The sequence below is a fragment of the Rutilus rutilus genome (assembly GCF_951802725.1).
Source record: "Rutilus rutilus genome assembly, chromosome: 7".
NCBI classification, from domain to species: domain Eukaryota; kingdom Metazoa; phylum Chordata; class Actinopteri; order Cypriniformes; family Leuciscidae; genus Rutilus; species Rutilus rutilus.
In genome coordinates, this window is record NC_140221.1 from 25,152,330 (window position 1) to 25,171,524 (window position 19,195).

The 19,195-nt window shown below is 40.3% G+C and overlaps 1 protein-coding gene across 2 annotated transcripts in view; it reads right to left on the reverse strand.

Annotated features, from left to right (window-relative positions):
• Positions 1–18,360, reverse strand: part of ltbp3 (latent transforming growth factor beta binding protein 3) — a 51,762-nt gene extending 33,402 nt beyond the window's left edge. For both annotated transcript variants that reach the window (XM_084413528.1, XM_084413527.1), the window contains exon 1: positions 17,710–18,360. In XM_084413528.1, the coding sequence (XP_084269654.1) occupies positions 17,710–17,950 (241 nt within the window). In that variant the 5' untranslated portion in view covers positions 17,951–18,360. The remainder of the gene's footprint in view (positions 1–17,709) is intronic.
• Positions 18,361–19,195: the final 835 nt, after the last annotated feature.

Consider the following 19,195-nt stretch of genomic DNA (forward strand, 5'->3'; position numbering starts at 1 on the left):
AATAACCTTAGATTAAATGATTCTTAAAAGATCTTTGAACATCAGTTCAATTCATATTTTAATTTCTGTTCTGGTCATCACACTACTAGTAAACTCTTGGTTTGATGTAAGATAAATATATTGTGGATGTAAGTCAAGCTACTCTATAAAACTAGTGTACATCACATGACAGTGGGTTACTTCAGCCTCAGTCAAATACCAGGTAAAAGCTCATTTAAAAAAAGCAACCTGTGCCAAATCAAAATTACATATGAGATGTCTTTCATCTGTAAATTCTCCCAGACGGCAATATGATTAGAGAGCAAACTAAGACTTTTGCTTTCAATCTGTCATCTAGGTAAAACACAAAAAAGTATCTAACTATCTTAACAATGTCTCAGACTGTGATCAGATTTATCAAGATACCAAAGTCTTAAATCAAAAGTCAGAGGTTTCATTATGAACTCAAACATTTCTTATCAGAGGTATGCAATACAGTACTTGTATTGCCCCTTATTCTTATTGTATGTCAATAAAGCCCCTTTCACACCGAGATTCCGGAAAATACACAGATAATGTTTGATTTTGGTTCATTCACACTGCCAGTGATTTTCCGGAATCTGTGAGTGCGTTCACACACATCCCGTAAAGAACCCGTAAAGAGACGTCAGGATGTGTTGTAGAAAGGCCAGTCTAATGGTGCGTTCAAGTCCTCCTGGGCGGCATGTGCGTTCAAGTCACTTTCGTCGGAGTAAGATGGCGGAGTGCTTTCTCTTAATTAATTACGCAAAAATACAGCAAGTTTCTTAAACTCTAGTTCTATAAAATGAAGAACAAAGAAATGTGCATCAGGTGTGCTTTGCTTTTTTAAGTTTTTAATTAATTTATGAAGCCACTGCAAACTTTATCGTTACATATTACATTGTTATATTATAATGCCTAAAGTAGGAGAGAGGCCGCACTATGCATAAATATACTTTTATTTGCACAGACGCGTTTCGGCGCGTGCCTTCTTTAGTGTGCAACAAGGTAACAATGTAGCCAATCTTATATGCCCACAGGCCCCACACCCACTGACACACCCATATTAACACCAGCCATTTATGTTATTCTAATTATACAGGCCAGCACTCTCTTAAAGTTTAATAGTATATGCATTGAGTGAAGCCTGCTCCTATCCTCACTTATATTATAATGCCATCATATTCTGTGCAGGCAATTAGCTTACTTCGCTGTAAATAGAAAAGTCTAGCAAGATCACTGCTAGGTATTCCGCCATGTTTCTCAATGACACGTCCCCAACTTGTAAAGATCGGTGCTTAAAGAAAATCCTGAGCTTCCCACTTGTATTTACGACATTGTGGTGGCATTCATGTGCGCTCAACTCGTAAATACGATCTTTGTGAGATGACTTGAACGTACCATAATCTTCCGCTACCGCTCTTTCCATTGTAGTCGTGCACTTGGTGGATTTCTTTACGCGCCGTCTTAAAGGAGAACTTGGTAACTTTTTTAACTTAATAAAACTGTCTAGAAATCATTTGGATGGTTAAACAACCTGTTCTGGTGATATTGGTGACTTTCCCCGCTCCCCCCAGTGTTCCCAGGCGGAATTAGGCGCTTAAGGTGCGTGACAAAAACACGCGCACTTCAGTTAGTGCGATTCAAGTGTTTACATGGTTAAACACGGCGTACGCCACCTGTTTTAATACGATTATAGTTGATGCCATTATGAGCTTATCACATTATTAAGTATTGTGTTTACATGAGGTAAAGCATAATCGCAATATTGCTAAAATCCCATTATACGCATGCGTAGAACGGATCGTGCAGGTGGAACGGATCGTCTATACCGACACCTACCTTGCAACTTGGGGACTACCGTCCCAGCAAGATAGAAATAGGCATAGATATCATAAACGCTAGATGTCTTATGGCGCAGTCACTTCCGGCATCATCGTTCGGCCATCTTGTCACAGTGCTCTGTGCATTAAGGTGAATGATCAGCACGCACACAAATCCTCTTATCTCGCTGAAATCTTGACGGATTTACAAACGGTTTGGTTTCTTACAAACGTTATTAACGTGGCTATAATTCCGAATGCTTGAACATGTATGTTATAATTTTTCATATGTATGCAGTATGCAGTGTCATAACTACATCTCTGACGTTTAACAAACCAAACCGTTTGAAAATCGGTAGAAAAATGAGCAAGTTATGGTTATTTAAAAGTACATGCACCATTGAAGTAGTGAGCGAGTACACTGTGGCAAGATGGCCGCCACGTGCGGACGTCGACCTCCATTGGCCAGCAGTGCGCACGAGACATCTAGCCTTTATATATGATATCTATGGAAATAGGGGTTATGCGGAACATACTTCCGGGTTCTACAAAACGGGTATAACTACTTCCGGTCGTCAGCTACTGAGGTAAACACAGCGTAGGAATGGCGACCTTTTATAGCCGGTGTTTACACGAGCTACCCATTCTATCCATTTCAGATGTACATCGTATTGCCAAACGGACGTCCAGAGCCCCGAGTACTCCGTTAGATAAAGGATTTAAGTTTTTACGCCTCCTCATTTATTCATGATTATGAAGGTATGTAAGTTAGTATATGTAGCTTTTGCTAATGGCACCCGATGTAGAGTTAGCTAACTATCAGTAAGTTAGTTTAGACTTGTATGCTATCATAGTAGTTTAACCTTTTATATTTGCTTGCAGACGATTAAAACAATCAAATGAAGACTGCATTTTTTCTATTTTTTTTATTTATTTTTTCTGATACTTAAGCATTCGTGACATTTTTATTAAAACAGAAATAAGAATTGTATTCTAAAAAAAGCGCAAAATAAGTTACCTCAGAGATAACCTACCGCTGCAGATGCGTACGGTAATGCAAACCGGAAATGTTTATACCCGTTTTCCGGTTCGAACGTTGGGCGTTCCGCATAACCCCTATTGAAAGTCTCGTGAGAAGCGAGAACGAGAACGAGCGCGAAACACAAATTGCTTTACGGCAATTCGACATAAACACACGCATGTATGATGTATTACCAGATTACCCACCTCGGTAGACATAGCTCCACACGATACAGTTGGCTTGGTCCGATCAAAACAAACGCACATGAGCAGCGGTAGAGAGGGGGAGGAGGCCGCCGCAAGTGAGTTTTTTACGACCGTGTTGTGAAATATACGCCCCCCCACAGCTGTAGGGGGAGCTCGTGAGGAAAACATGCGACAACAAAAGGGAAAATCAGCGAAGAAGTGAGTAGAGTTCGCTAGAGTTACCGAGTTCTCCTTTAAGTTTACTATGATCTGTGTTTGCATTCACACAGAAGGCACTCTAGCAATTTTACGGCAATTTCCCGGGATCAACACGCTGTGTGAAAGGGGCTATAAATTACCTAGACTATAAAGTTTGAGGCTGTTAAGATTTGTTTTTAAAAGGTTTTTAAAGTTTCTTATGCTCATAACGGCTGCATTTATTTGATCAAAAATCCAGCACAAACTGTAATATTTTTACAATGTAAAATAGCCGTCTTCTATTTTAACATATTTTAAAATGTAATTGAGTGATGGCAAAGCTGGATTTTCAGAATCATTAACTCAGTCTTCAGTGTCTCAAGATCCATCAGATATCAAAAAATTGTTCTGGTTAATAATTTTGGTTTAAAAAGAACAACACTTATTTGAAATATATATAATTTTTGTAACAATGTAAAAACAATGTTTATATGGTCTGTTTTGATCAATTTGTGTCCTTGCTGAATAAAAGTATATTTTTCATTAACATTTTTTTTAATGGTATAGCCTACTGTAAAATGTTTTACTGCTATTTACTTGTTACTTTGGTAACAATCTAGCACATAATATTTTTGAGTAGTTAAGGCTATTTAACTACTGTAAGTATTTTTTACTCTCAAAATTGTGTGAATTCAAGTGAATGGAAAGGACCTGTTTATATTTGACTTCGAGTTATATTGTATTCTTAAAAGACTGTAAGCTGCTAGCACAACAACAAACTTGTTACTGCACTATCATTAGCAAAGTTATTGCTCAATGAACAAAGCAACATGATTCAGTGTATTTAAACATGCAGTTATTCACAACCTAACCATAAGCCCTACTCTTCTGCACAATGGTAACGATCAAAACTTCAACATAATATAACTCTTTCAAATGTCAAACATAACTGAACATTAAACACTAACAGATGTTTCCCTTTACTCAAAAACACATTTAATAACACTTAATTTCAATATTTACTCTCCATTTCCAGCCATGTGCAAAGCATGCTGGGAACTAACAATGGTGTCTCTAAATAAAATGGCATAATTGAGGTAATTCTCTTAAAATAAATAGGTAGCCTTTTCCCCTTAATTTTATAAGCTTTATCAGTTCCTCAATTCAAGCCTCAAAATTGTGTATGTTTCCTTTAAAAATTTAGGAAAAAGTATCTCTTGGTTTTATTAGTGAAATGTTCTCAATATTTTCAATAAAACACTGAACCACAATTTTCTTAATAAAATATACACAATATTTTTAATTATCACCTTAATTTTTTTTTAATGAAAATTACAAGACTCATGATTCATTTTTTACAGTGTAGTGTAGGCTATGTGTGCAAGTCAACCCAAGTCAAACTATAATTAATCAGATATATAATTAGATAAGATAAGATAATATTCTGTTCAGTGTTTACAAAACTACATATTAAACACCATCATGTTATGTTAGACACTATTTTTCTGATTTCAAGTTCGTTGTTAATAAAGTTTCTTATTAAATTCAGAGACAAGCATCAAACAAACTTTAAAACTGTTAGCGCAATGTTGTTGTCAGTAATTTCTGTTCCCCAGTGTAGACTCTCATTCTGTCTGTTACTGTTTATTTCATCTTATGCTCAATAAATGTATATAACCCAAATAATTTACCTTTCCAAGCAGAGGTATGAAGAAATCTATGTGCTCTGACTTTTCTCTGAACCACATTCACACACACACAGTGTACAAACTGTATATTATATCCCCTTACACTAATCCTATCCATTACAAACACCTTCTGCCTTGTTTCATTTTCAAAAAACATCACTTAGTATGATTTATAAGCTGTCCTCAAGGATACCAAAAAGTGTCCCCACAAGGACAAGGATTATGGATATTGTCATCTTTGGGGACACACACACACGCACACACACAGTTCACTCACTGAGAAACACACGGTTAATAATTTCTTAGAACACACAAAGCTTTTAAATTAGTTTTAAATTATTGGCCATAAACTATTTTCCAAAACAAAGGAAACAACTAGGAATATAATAATTTTTCAGACAGAGGTTTGGAAGGACAGAGAGAATGAAAAAATAAATGAATAGCGAAATGAGTAAATGACAGATAGTGGTAAAGGAAAAAATGAGACTGTTTAAAACATTCACACGTGTTTTAGGTGCCAAGTGTGAGCCGTTTTCCTAGTCGCTGAGCAGGAACTAGACCATTGAGTGTGTGTGTGTGTGTGTGTGTGTGTGTGTGTGTGTGTGTGTGTGTGTGTGTGTGTGTGTGTGTGTGTGTGTGTGTGTGTGTGTGTGTGTGTGTGTGTGAGTGTGAGTGTGAGTGTGAGTGTGTGTGTGTGTGTGTGTGTGTGTGTGTGTGTGAGTGTGAGTGAGAGAGAGAGAGAGAGAGAGAGTCATGAGTGCAGTGGTACAGTCCCAGTGCCATTGGTACAGTGGTGAAGAAGCAAAGAAATGTTCACATTCCTCAGATACCCTGGCTTAAAGGCCAGCAAGCTCAGACACATACGTACAGAGCACGGGCTCTCAGTGGCAGAAAGACACATGACATAACCATGAACCACTGATGTTTTTATTCATTATATTTATTATTCTATTGCATCAAGTATAGAGAAAGAGAAAGAGAGGAGCTCTTTCATTAATAAAGCAGCAGTTCTTTCACACCCATCCACCTCCTCACACAGATGAATCACTTTAGCACCAGTCAACATTAGTCACGAATGCTTCAGCAGCAGGGTTATTCAGTTCAGATAAGCGAGTGTGGTTAATGAGAGACCCACTGAAATAAAGGGAAGGGGATTGATCAAATGTGAAACAAACACAAGCAATAGTTTAATTTTGCCAAATTCTAACAATGTAATGTCATCAAATACACTTTTAAAATATAAAAGAAAAAATGTAACTGACCACGCAAAACAACAAATTTAAGACCAGGTAGACACCTCTGCCAACTGGTTACTTTGGCACTGGATTGAATAAACACACCAGCAGTAATCCTAATATGGCTGGGCAACCACTGACCTGCAACTGGATGACTGATGTTACATATCATCTTCTAATTAATATTGATGAGCTAACACTTTTCAGATCATTACTTCACCCCAGGATTGAGTAATTAAGAGAAAAGATCACGCTTAAAAACATATGAACATATAAAGTCAAAGCTCAATTAAGCAGAAATGCTCAGACATGTAATTGGTGGTTGGTGCTCCAAACAAACTGATTATGGTCATGAGGCTGATCCAAAAGCCATCAGTAAAACACTACCTTAACATGCACTGTAAAAGAAAACAGATTTGTCCTTATTGAATGAAACTATTCATTTTAAAAAGAAAATCTTATTGACCCAAACTTTTGAATGGTAATGTGCATATATAAAAGCTGTGTGTACATACAAGTTTTACTCTGATCGGATTATATTGATCATAATATATAATTATAATATTTACTATAATTAATATATAATTCAATGCCCACTGTAAACATTTCTTCAATTAGCTAAAATCTAACATCCACAAACATACTACTTAACACACCCGCTAACACATCGACATCAACTAACTGCTAACAAAGTTACTAACACACACAACAAACCCTCCCATTAAATTATGCGTTAGCAACTATAATTTGCTGTTCTAAACACAAACAAACGAAAATATAGAAGTGGCCATTAGAGTCAAAAGAGAAGGTGGGGCAAAAGAATATTAAACCTAATTCAGTTTCTTGACAAAAGCCTTTAGTGGAACTGTGTTTACTTCTGTAGGCAGTAAAATAACAAAAACAACAAGCACACACACCCATTATAAAACATAAAAACGCTTACCTCTAGACAAAATCTAGAAAAGATAAGAGTGGGTGTTTACTGAAAGGGCATGTGCATGTGCTGTACTCTATTTCAATATGCATAAACACACCCACACATGTACAAATACCACACAAACACAAACATTAACATTCTAGCATGTATATATGCCTTTCTCTTGAGAATACAGAGGCATTTTCTTTCAAACATTTTGGTTTCCATAAGAACTAGGGGAAAAGTGTAGCATTAAAAGTAGCTGAAATGCTGTTAGTGTTCTAAAACGCAGAAATAACTTGCTTCAAAGTACCTCCACTTTTGTTAAGAGTCTGACCAACTGTAAAATAGCTTTCACCCGCAGATCTTTACAAACAAACAAATGCAGCAAATAAAACCAGCACAAGGGGCAATCCTACTCTTTTATCTCAATGTTTAAATTTCACAAGCTTCTTAAACAAGACTTTCCCTACTGTCGCATAGGGGACCAGGACATGTCGTAACATTGGCAACAGCAGAGGTTCCAGTTTCTGAAAGCTAAACAGAGATGTGAGAATTCAGGCAGCGTGGATGGATGGAATGCCAGCAAAAGACTGTGACTGTGATGTCATCATAAGCGCTTGACAGGTATTTGTGTATTTATGGAGAGGAAGGAATAGGAAAGGAGACATTAAGGATGGAATATTACAGATATTCCGTCTACAGAGGGGAAATAGGCCAGACATGCCAAACACTAACTTTTAATACTATACACTATGTCTATGATTAAATGACTCATTGGAAATTCCTTTTTTGAAAGTTGTTGAAAATATTATTTGGAAGCTATTTGTACCTCATATTTTCTTGGAGCGTGAATCTCTGCTGCTATTGAACAGCTGTTGTGAATCCAGAATGATCAAAAGAGTTCTGACAAGGTGCTTTATCTGTCAGTGTTTAACTGGAGCTGTAAGGTTTAGTCTGACTGAGAAAATACTGATGTTTTGGTGTCTCTGTTTGCATGGGCACCAGTGAAAGAGAAAACCAGAAGTGTTGTCACGGGCCCTGGAATAGAGAGTCCCTGCAATTGCAGATTAAATCAAAACAGGGGTCCAAACATAACGGTTGACATCACTGCCTCCGGCTGATCTATCATTAGTCAGTGGATGTTATCAACCACCAGTAATATTTAAATGTCTTTGCCTTTCTTAAAGGGATAGACCTTAGTCAAGGTATAGCCAAATCACATTTTTGACAGGAAGCAAAACGAGGCTGTAAGGGATAGAAATGGATTTGTATAGTAAATTAGCAACATGCCAATTGATTAACTCACAAAAGATCTTTCCAAAGAAATTTTTAATAGACAAAAACTCCATAAAACAGTTCTGAAAGTACTGAAAGTGAGCTTTGAAAAATTCCTAGTATGATCTAGTACCTATATAGAGTAGGTGGTACCACTGTAAAAACAGTAGTCTATCCCTCACAGCTGTTTTCATTAGAGTAAAATTCAATATGGCATCTGCCCTCACTAAAGTCTAAAGTTCACCTATAATAGAAAAGTTGTCATCATTTACTCACCCTCATGTCACTGTTTTGAAGAACTAGTTTTTTCAATACAATAAAAGTTAATGGGATCTACAACAAACTGGACCTCATTGGACAAAAAACACTTAAGACATTCTTCAAAATACAGTATATTTTTAGTTCCCAAGAATAAAGTCAAAGTTGAACTATGCCTTTAAATACTGAACATCACAAAGGGACAATGGAGGGGACGTCTTATAAAAATAAAGTGCTAAAGTTGTCAATGGAGCTTGCAAAATAATTAAATGACTCCTATCACTCAAAAAACCTGTCATTGGACCATTGGATGTTTTCACTTCGGAATAACTACAGGGTAAGCAGCCAATAACAAATACACACATATATATATATATATATATATATATATATATATATACACACATTCCTCTGCTCTGCTTTAAATAACTGGCCTCATTCCCACAGTGAAAAGCAGTGAGTTTACTCTGAGTAAACCAGAATGCTTGTTTAAGGGCCTGAGTTTCAATATTGCCCTTTAAAAAAGCCCACAGCTGCCACCTCTCCCTCAAACACAGACACTCACTTATACACAGTGTTCTCTTATCACTTTCCAACACAACCTCTAATTTGAGTTTCAAAGTCTCTGACTGGCAAGACCAATTATCCTAACTGCGTCGTACTCCTCTTTGCTATCTTCTGTGTAGAAGGTGCATGGAATCTTTTAAGTCACAATGAAATCAAAATGGACAATTCATATTTTTTATGGAATTTAAATACAGCAGTATTTATTATAAATTATTTATCTGTTCTGTGCGCATCTTTTTTTTTTTTTTTTTTTGCCCTCATAATCTATTAACTTCCCCTCCCTCATCATCTCTTCTCCTCTAATGACGTGTTTATCGGCTCGAAGGCGGTACAACCTGCTAGTCACACATGAGATCACAGCAATAGCAAACCACAACCATCCAATCAATTCCCATTGGACAAAATTAAGTCCTGCCCTACATTTTTTCTTCTTTGAGAAGGCGTTTCACTCGGATATACATCACAATAGGGACGAAAAGACTATTGCAACTTACGTTTCATGCTGACTTTAAGGAAGAATGGGAAATGCGATCTACAAACAAAAGCAAAACTTAGATAAAAAGATGGCGAGGGGAAAGGACTGAGAATGTTGATGACACAGGTCTAATAACTACTGCACATCATATAAAACAAATGGTAGATGGCCACTGACTCATACACTCACAAACACACAAGGATTGGCATGCTTATGGAATGTTCGACTGGATTTCTGAAACATTTTCCACTCTGAAACTGCTCCTTTGTGGCTTGCTGCAAGGATTTTCCATGCATAGTGAAGGAATAAAGCCTGATTAGCCCCAAAGACTTCATGTATCTAGTTATGTAATAAATCTGGCTCTTACTATTGTGAGCGCTCTAAATCACAGCATACACTGAGCATCGCACACCACAGTAGTCGAATAAAGAGGGATCACAGACTGTGCTGCAAGTAGAACCCAGTTAAATAAAGAAATGAACAGAAGTCACCAAAATACGAGGAAATATGTGGCGTTTGCATGTGAAAGAGAGGCAGAGTGTGTATGTGTGCGTGTGTGTGTGAATGAGGCCTGAAATAGGTATGGGGCAGTGCTGGTGTTGCATGATGGCATCATTATGGGCACTCTGTGGCACTTTGCAGAAGTGGAGGATGGTTTGGGGTTTACAGACCTCTCACCACAGAACCCAGATGCTGGCATTGACAGACAGAGGGACACAAAAAGAGAAAGAGAGGCTGCTTTCTCTGTACTTAACAAACTGCTAATCAAACGGTCTGTCAGTATATAATCTAATCTTTATTTAAAAAAAAAAAGAAAAAGAGTAGAGACTCCACATGTGAGTATTTCTTTAGGTGCCTGATCTTCCAGGCTGTCTGATGCATTCCATGACTGAAACCACAAGACTAAGTCAGAGAAAAATGTAATATGTATCATCTTGACAACTGAGTCAGGCTTTAAGTAAAAGGTAAAATACTTTATGGCAAATTCATTGTTGGCAATAGAATAAAGGTTTATCGTGATGATGATGATTATAGCTTTAATACAGTTTGAGCATAGCTGCAGTGCTTATTTCCACTGCACAGCATGAACTATGGACTCTGGACAAGGAAAGTGTAACGTGTTAGACACGCATGAACAAAGATGAATCAAAAATACTAATTTATTAAACAAAGAGAAAACACTAGGAGATAGATAAAGCAATAACACATTCACATAAACAATACCGAACATGCAAAAGACTGAACTAAAGGCTTAAAAACACAAGGGAGCAATCAAGCAAACAACCGTGGAAACAAACATTGAACTAGAACTCAGGTAAACATGCACAGGGAAAACCAAACTAAACCTCAATGAACTGACATAAGTAAAGTAATAACTGTAGGAGCCAGTGGGAATGAGGACCAAGGCGGAGCCCAACAGAACCGAAGGGGTGGAGGGACGAATCGCAGCTAGAGGCTCAGAAGTCCGTGGCGCAGGCAGAGTGACGTCTGACAAAGGTGAAGCCAGAGGGACGAGGGAGCCTGGTGGAGCCGTAAGGACGATGGTCCCAGGTGAACACGAGAGAGGGGGAGACAAGGTGGAGCCGAGCCGAGCTGGAGTGACAGGCTCATCAGCTGGAGGCAAAGCAAGGGGACTTGACAAGGCGGAGCTGGAGACCAGAAGTCCCAAAGTGGATCCACACAGCAGAGAGGAGTCAGAGGAGGAGCCAAGATACTGAAGGGAACCAGCGGAGGCAGAACCGAGGAACTGGATGTTATGGGCAGTCGAGGTGGGAGAGGTAGGCTATGCAGGATCCTTGGAGACACAGGAGCTGGGTGGGACCAGAAGAAACACAGGAGAATTGGAGCTGGGTGGGACCAGTGGGGACGGGAGATACAGGGCAATATACTCTTCCATTTCCTCATAATAGATAACAGAAGCCAGCTGCAGCTCACCCATGCCCTCGAACTCCAAGAGGACACCCAAAGTGACGGACTCCAGGGCGATTGGCTCAGTCTTTGTTCCATCTGGTGCTGACATCGCGGCAGGCTCGAGCTCTGTCTGCGGCGGGCTCAGGCATACACTCCGTGCAGTGTGTGGGAAGTGGCTGGCTGGGCTCTGGGTCCAGAGTGATGTCCTCCTCTGCGGGGCAGATGGTGAACGGAGATCCGTTACTCACCAGCACCCACTCCATATAGGTGCCAAAATCTCCCGGAGGACCAACACTGGACAGCCATGCCTTGGATCGCTCATTGAGGCTGGTAAAGTAAAACACACACAAAGAGAGCGATCTTGATAGTGTGTGAGGCATGCCAGATCTAAGAAGTCTTTGTTGTGGTCCTCTAGATTTTGCTCCTTTTGCTCTAGGCAGAGCGGTTGGATGGCCGGCAAAAAAAAGCGAAATCAAATGTAGGTTCGGTTTAAAATTATTAAGTCTATAATATTTCCGAACACTGCAATAATTAGTCAAAACAGCTTTATTTCAAAAACAGTTTGTTTAACATGGACATTGTTTAACAAATTAAAGGGGCACGGTAGCTACATCGCAGGTGGCTTGGATGACATGGGTAATATATGGTTTATCCATTTTGCAACACAAACTGGAGGTAAGCAACAGTAATTTATAGCTAGTTTGATAGCTACAGAAATTAAGATCTCCCTCTTTTCATTTTCTTTCTTGCTGCAGATGAAATGGTTAAACTTCTGTTTTCGTGCAGGCGCAGTGAGGGAAAAAACTCTGAGTTTAGGGCAATCGGTTTGTAGCTTTGCTTCAACTGTGCGATATAGTCACGAGGAGCGACCAAAATTTCGGACATGCCAGAAATTCTTCCGACCATCCGATTGCCAGTCATGAGAGGTTTCTCGCCTCTCGTTTCACCCTGTACACTGCACAACAAACACTGCACGACAAACAACGCACAACAAAGCTGAAAATCGGCCCAACCTGAAAAAGAGTTGCACGAGTCAGAATTCGGCTCAAAACTGGACGAAAATCGCACAGTGTATGCCCGCCTTTAGACATGCACAGAAAAAGTTTTTAAATCAAAAATACTTTTTTTTCTCCTTTTCAGAAGAGAAAACCCTAGAAATCTAGACGCACCCTTGCGGCAGCAAATTTTATTTTGCAGCCAGGGTGGTCTAGCAACTCTCCGTTGGCTTTCGAGCTGGAAAAACCAAACTCTAGTCAGGCCAGTGACATTGTGTATAGAGTCGGCGGGTGGACTTAACATAATGACGACAGAGTTGCGACGGTTCCCTGTTACTTGAAAACAAAGAATGGCTGCTGCTGCTGCTAGCGAACAGCGGTCTTTCGAATCGGCTTTTCTTTCTTTGAGAAAAGAACAAAGAACGGCACTTAAGTCTTTCTTAAAAAAGGAAGATGTGTTTGTAGTTTTGCCGACCAGATACGGCAAAAGTTTCATCTATCAACTAGCTCCGCTGGTGGGAAAACGCTCTGGTTGGTTGTAGCACTATCCTATTGCGTGCAGAGGGAATTTCAAAGACAACGGTTTATCCTGCCCCTTGGATTGAGCCTTGCCAATGGTGAGTTCCCAGACCCAACATTGATGTGGGTCTGGCTTGCCAGGCTAGGAAACACATATAGCAATAACAAATTCACATAAACATGGCACAACATGGAACAGACTAAACTAAAGGCTAAAATACACAAGGGAGCAATCAACGGAAAACAGAACCGGCGTAGAACTAATTAACAACCATGGAAACAAAGGCAAACGGGCAAAGGGAAAACCAAACTAAAACAAAATGAAATGACAGAACTAAACATAAATGTAACAAAAACACCTTCTGAGGAGAGTAATTTTCCCTAATGGACCCTTAGAAACAGAAGTTGTAGAAAAAATTCAGGTCTGGTGAATTTTTTTTTTTCAACCAGCATTTTTGAAGATAACATGTTTTAGGGATTATGGGAGCTTCTTGTCTGTTTTCGTAATCTCAGAGAGACAAATACTCAGACTGTCATGCAAACAAAAGGACCTGCGTGTGTCCACATTATAGACATTACAGATTTAACACATTATAAACATTAAGATCATATTGGTGTAGGGTTGTGGTTAGAAGGGTCAGGGTTTTGAATTGTCTGTGAGAGTTTAGGGTTAGATGACAGGATTCATCATTCACTTATGATGTACAAATGACTTTCAGTTAACTCGAGTCAAATAAAATCACAGCTTCCTTTATAATGAAGATGGGAACTATTATAAAGAGATTTACAAGTCAATATTGACTTATAATGTTAATGTCACGTATATGGTGGTATTAAGAAGTTGCATGATGCAGGTAATCCAAGATAAACACTTTAAAAATAATAATCACAGAGAATACACAGGGGAAGAAACTCATTCCACTCTAGATAATGATGAAAACCGAAAAAGGAATGAACAAAACATGGAGTAATTATACACAGAGAACTTAACTAGATACATGTGGAATTAATTAGTAACCTAGGTGACAAAAAAGGATAACTTAACTGAAAGGAAACATAGGAACATGAACACAAACACAATGAAACATAACTGTGGCGAGCAGGACGAGGCCGAGAGCCATGAGAGAATGGCGCGAGGCTGGTGGCGTGATTGATGATGAGCGACACCTGCGCGACACACCGGTCTCGTATTTCTCACGGAGGAGAGGAAGCGACGATCGTGATGGACGAGAGAGGACCAGGCCTGGACTGTTTTTTATTTGATGTGTTGTTTTATTATGTGTGGCGGCAGTCGTCCGTGAGGGGCTGCCGTCTTTACTTTCATTTTGTGTTTATTTACTTTATGTTTATTAAAGTCTTTGAACATTCGCCAGTTCCCGCCTCCTTTTTCCCACAACAACAAACTTTGTTACACTGGTGCCAAAACCTGGGAGGAAGGAGGGACACGCTGTCGAAGAGACCTCGCTGCTGAGGGGGATCGCGGTGCTGAGGAGGTCGGGCAGCAAAGGAGCGGAGACAGCAGATGGCAGCCCGAGGCAGCGGTGCTGGAGCGATTGAACAGCAGGTGGGACGGAGAGCTCGCTGCCGTGCTCCTGGGTCGAGGAGGGGTGTAATGGACAGTACAATGGAGGAGGGGGCTTTGGAGGAGGACGAGGAAGACCTGGATCCCTGATGGACATCTTGGGAGGAGTCTTTGGAGACCAGGAAGACTTAGGCAATGACACAGGTTTGAGTGGACGAGGCGAAGACGGGGCCCGATAGAACGGGGTAACACCAGAGCGAGTGAGGACCAAGGTGGAACCGGAGGGAAGGAGGAGCCCAGAGGAGCAGAAGGGGTGGAAGTCCAGGAAACCAGGGTAACGATGGACCAAGGTGGAGCTGAGGTAGCGTACAGCAAAGGCAGAGCCGACGGGCAACAGGCCAAAGTAGATCAAAGGGCCTGGAGGCCCAAGATGAAGCCATGGAGTCAGTTTCCCCACTTCGTGCTGGTGGTGAGTGGGTCAGAGACGGAGCAGGTGAGCTGGTGGAAGTCAGTGGCACTGGCAGAGCCAAGGAGCTGTGAGACATCAGCGAGGCTGGTGAGTCTTGAGAATTTGGCATACCAGCGGTGATGGTGACCATAGGGTGGGCAGAACATTGGGACCAGGTCGTCCATTATGTAGTGTTTCAGCAGAATGAGGAGGTGTGTGCGCTCAGGGGCAAGGACAAGCATGGAAGCTGGCTCTGCTGTGATATTGATGAGCCAGGCCTCCTCTACTGGTTCTATGGTTGACTGTCTCACCGGCACTAACTCCACGATGGACCTGGCAATCGACTCCAGTCTCGGGACAGACACGGTGACCGGCTCTTTCTCCGGGAATGGAGAGAACTCAAGCTTGTGGTCCGCGGTGGGCGCTGGTTCATGTTTTGGCTCCATGGCAGGCATGGAAGTCATCTCTGGGTCCTTTGTGGGAGATCTCTCTTTGTTTCTGGGACACTCCGGGCTGGGACGAAGTGTTTTCTCTGGAGTGGGCAGAGAGATAGCTGCTGAAGATGTTGATCGTCCTGGGGAGTCAGAGTAAATGGTGTCCTTGTCCTCAACAATCCGCACATCCATAAGGCGTAATCGATGAAAGACCTCCTCCAACATCAGCATTTGGCCGAGGATATTGTCCATCCTGCTCCAGAACCGCTGTTTCAAAGTTTTATCGTCCCAGTGCGCATCACAATGTGATAGTGATAGTGTTCCAGGTACTCCTCCACATAATCCTCTAGCGACCGGCCGTTCTGTGAAAAGCAGTCCATAAAATTCTCGTTGTTGTGGGTCACGTACACGGTGGCATAACTATAGAAATGAGAACTGAACTGAAAGGAAACATAGGAACATAACAACAAACACTAGTTACAAAAGATTTATATTAAATAAATGCAGCTTTGGTGAGCATAAGAAACTTTTAAAAAGCATGAAAAAAATCGTACCGACCCCAAACTTTTGAATATAGTGTACAATAATAACCTATAAGTAACTTATTAGTATTATTATTGTTGTTATTTAAGCCATTATATATTTATGCAAAGTTCACACATTTATTTTCATCTTTGTTTTGAGCTGTCTAATTGTTAAGCTAAAATAATTGAAAAATGATCCAAACAATACATCAAATAAGCTACCTGTGTTTTTCTTTTGAGACCAATTAACAGTGTAATTTGTTTGTAGTCCAAATAGTAATTAACAAATAAATGATCAAACTGAAAAGTATGAATATCTGTAAAAAAAATAAAAAAGATTTGTCTAACTCTAATTATAAAGCTGTGCTTGTTTTAGAACCAGATTCTAACAAAACCGTATGAGTCAGAGAATATGTGGCAGATATGATGTTTGCTATTTAGAAAGCAAGTCATCCCACATCCTTATACACTTTCATACACCACGAACCACAGATGCTCTAAGTAAAAGTCTTTGAGCTTGATGTGCATGGACTTCTTTGGACTTCCATAAATGTAGCTTTCACTCAGCAGTGACTCAGCTTCCGCCTTTATTTTTACCCCATTTATTTATTTTTGGACTCGACTCATTCAAAAGCACATGGGCATCCAGCAGACAAAATTGGAGAGCACCAGAGAGCAAGAGGGAGAGAAAGAAAGACAACACACACTAAATGAACCTGATACTAAAACCTGTACTAAAATAACAATCACTTTCATCACAATACTGATGCAAAACCCAAATAAACATGTCAAGCTAAACATACCCACACACACTTAAAGATACACCATCTAAGTATATCAGCTTTTGGCATTCTTTACTTGAAATAACAGACTGGTACACCAGCCGGGGGGGGAGGATGAGGGGGTCCACTAAACGCACACACACAAAATATTTTAGTGGTGTGTCGACTGCAAGTGTGTGTTTTTATGGACAAAGAGAATGTAAATGTACAGTATGTGTGTGTTTAAGAGACGATAAAATGCTTGTGTGTGTATGCCGTGCAGATCTTGCTGCGTAGACTTTATGGCACCATGCCTTACCACATCCAATCTGATACAGCTCAGAAAGAGCTACCCTGCCAACCAGACAATATGCAGAAACCATTAAGAAGAGCGAGAGAAAAATACAGGCAGAAAAAGAGAGGGGGTTATTATTTCATTTCCACTCACAAACTCACGTGCTGGTGCCAGATTTTCGACCATTACGTTTGTTCATTAAAGGGATATTTTACTCAAAAATATAAATTCTGTTATAATTTATTCACACTTGTCATTCCAAACTTGTATTACTTTCTTCAGTGGAACACAAAAAGGCAGAATGACAGCCTTTGTCACTATTTACTTTCATTGTACTTAGAGAGAAAAAATGCAATGAAAGTAAATGGAGACTGTTACCAAAAATCTGTCTAAAGTCTCCTTTTGTGTTTTTACTGAATAAGTAAAGTCATACAGGTTTGGAACAGCATGAAGATGAATAAATTATTTCAAGTAGCCTAATTTAAGCTGAACTGTTTATTTTTGGTGAACTATACCTTTAACTTAAGGCCCTTTCTTTTTTCTTCTTAAGTAGCCTATTCAAGTGTGGAAAACTTTAATAAGCGCTCGTGAGCATTCCCGTCATCAAATTGAACCGAATAATAACCGTTCAAAAAAACGTGTTTGAATTGTCTTACCGACTCTGAAGCCAGGCCCGGTCAGTGTGTCCGCCGACTGTCCGTTTTCACCGATAAGCGTCGTGTTGTTGCCCTGTTCGCAGGTGTCCTGACACTGGCCCTTCAGGCATGTCCGTTTGCAGATGAGTGGCGCGATGACCACTTTGAAGCGCTCGCGAGTGGACGCGCGCTCGGCGCATAGAGCCAGCCGCTGGAGCGCGAGCCAGATGAGGAGCAGATGGGAGAGAATCAGCGAGGGCATGCTGGCATCCCTCAATGCCAACACAGGGCATTCACGCTACCACCAACAGAATATCCACGTAAAGCCTGAGCGGACCAGGCAGTCCCTCCGGGCACGGCCGTAGAAGACGTTTTGCTGGAGCCCAGTTTGGAAAATGTACGCAAGCACGCGCTTTTCCCAGGCAGCGCTGGCTATGAAAGTTCTCGCGCAGAAAGTTTTCTTGATGCCTTCCTGTCCCGTTAAAGTAAAAAACTTGAAAAATTACATCCGGTTCGTTGGATAAAAAATACAGATTATCCGCATCGAGTGCATTTGGGACATTTTTAAAAGCTTTTTTTAAATTATTACATGTTTTAAATGACAGCCTGAAGGTGAAAAACTCCTCATTCCTTAAAGCCAGGTCCTCCTTTACTTTCAGTCGCTGCGTGGATGGCGTGTGTGTGCGTATCGCAGTTTGGGAAAGTTTAGGAGGAGGAGAGGCAAAGCAAGAGCCAATCCACGGGCAGTCGAGCTGGCGCAGGGCCAGAGCAGTTCAAGAGCGGGACTCAAAGTGATTTTGTTGTCGGTGCTTTTCTTCGTCGTCACCTTCTTTTTCCTTTATTTCGCACTCTTCAAGCGCTAGATGAAGGTGTTGCGCGCGATCTTCCGCTGCGGTTCCGGTCTGTAAAGACAGAAAAACGACAGTGGCAACTGGCAAGGACAGCTACTGTGCCCTGGGTCAAACATTTGTATGTGCCAGACTTATTTCTAGTGTTTACTAGCCTACCTGAGGGGAGCAAGAACGCAATTTAGGCTACTACACTACAGGGATTTCCTGTACATTTCCAAATCTTACCTTGCACGACCCAAATGACCTATTCGCTCACATGGTGGTATCTTTGAAGTATTATTATGTAAGCATGTATTTTGGAATTGTTTAGTATGTGAAGACAAAAAATACCCCACCATACAATTGTTTGTACAGTGACAGTATTAGTAGGCTACACTGATTGTTACTATAACATCATTGTGAAAATACATTTGGTGCTATATATTTGACACCAATTGCATAAAAAGTGACAAAAATCCTTTACAAAAATCATATTGATTTTACAGTAGTTATGCAGCACAAACTCATTGCCATGTATTTATTTATTTATTTTATAAAGGAGCAAAAATTAAGCATTTTGTTTTCCTGAAATTATGTTGGTGTAATGGCAGCTGAATCAAGCTGATAATACATTACCATTTCATTCATGGTCTCAATGGTTGATGGATGAGCTGCAC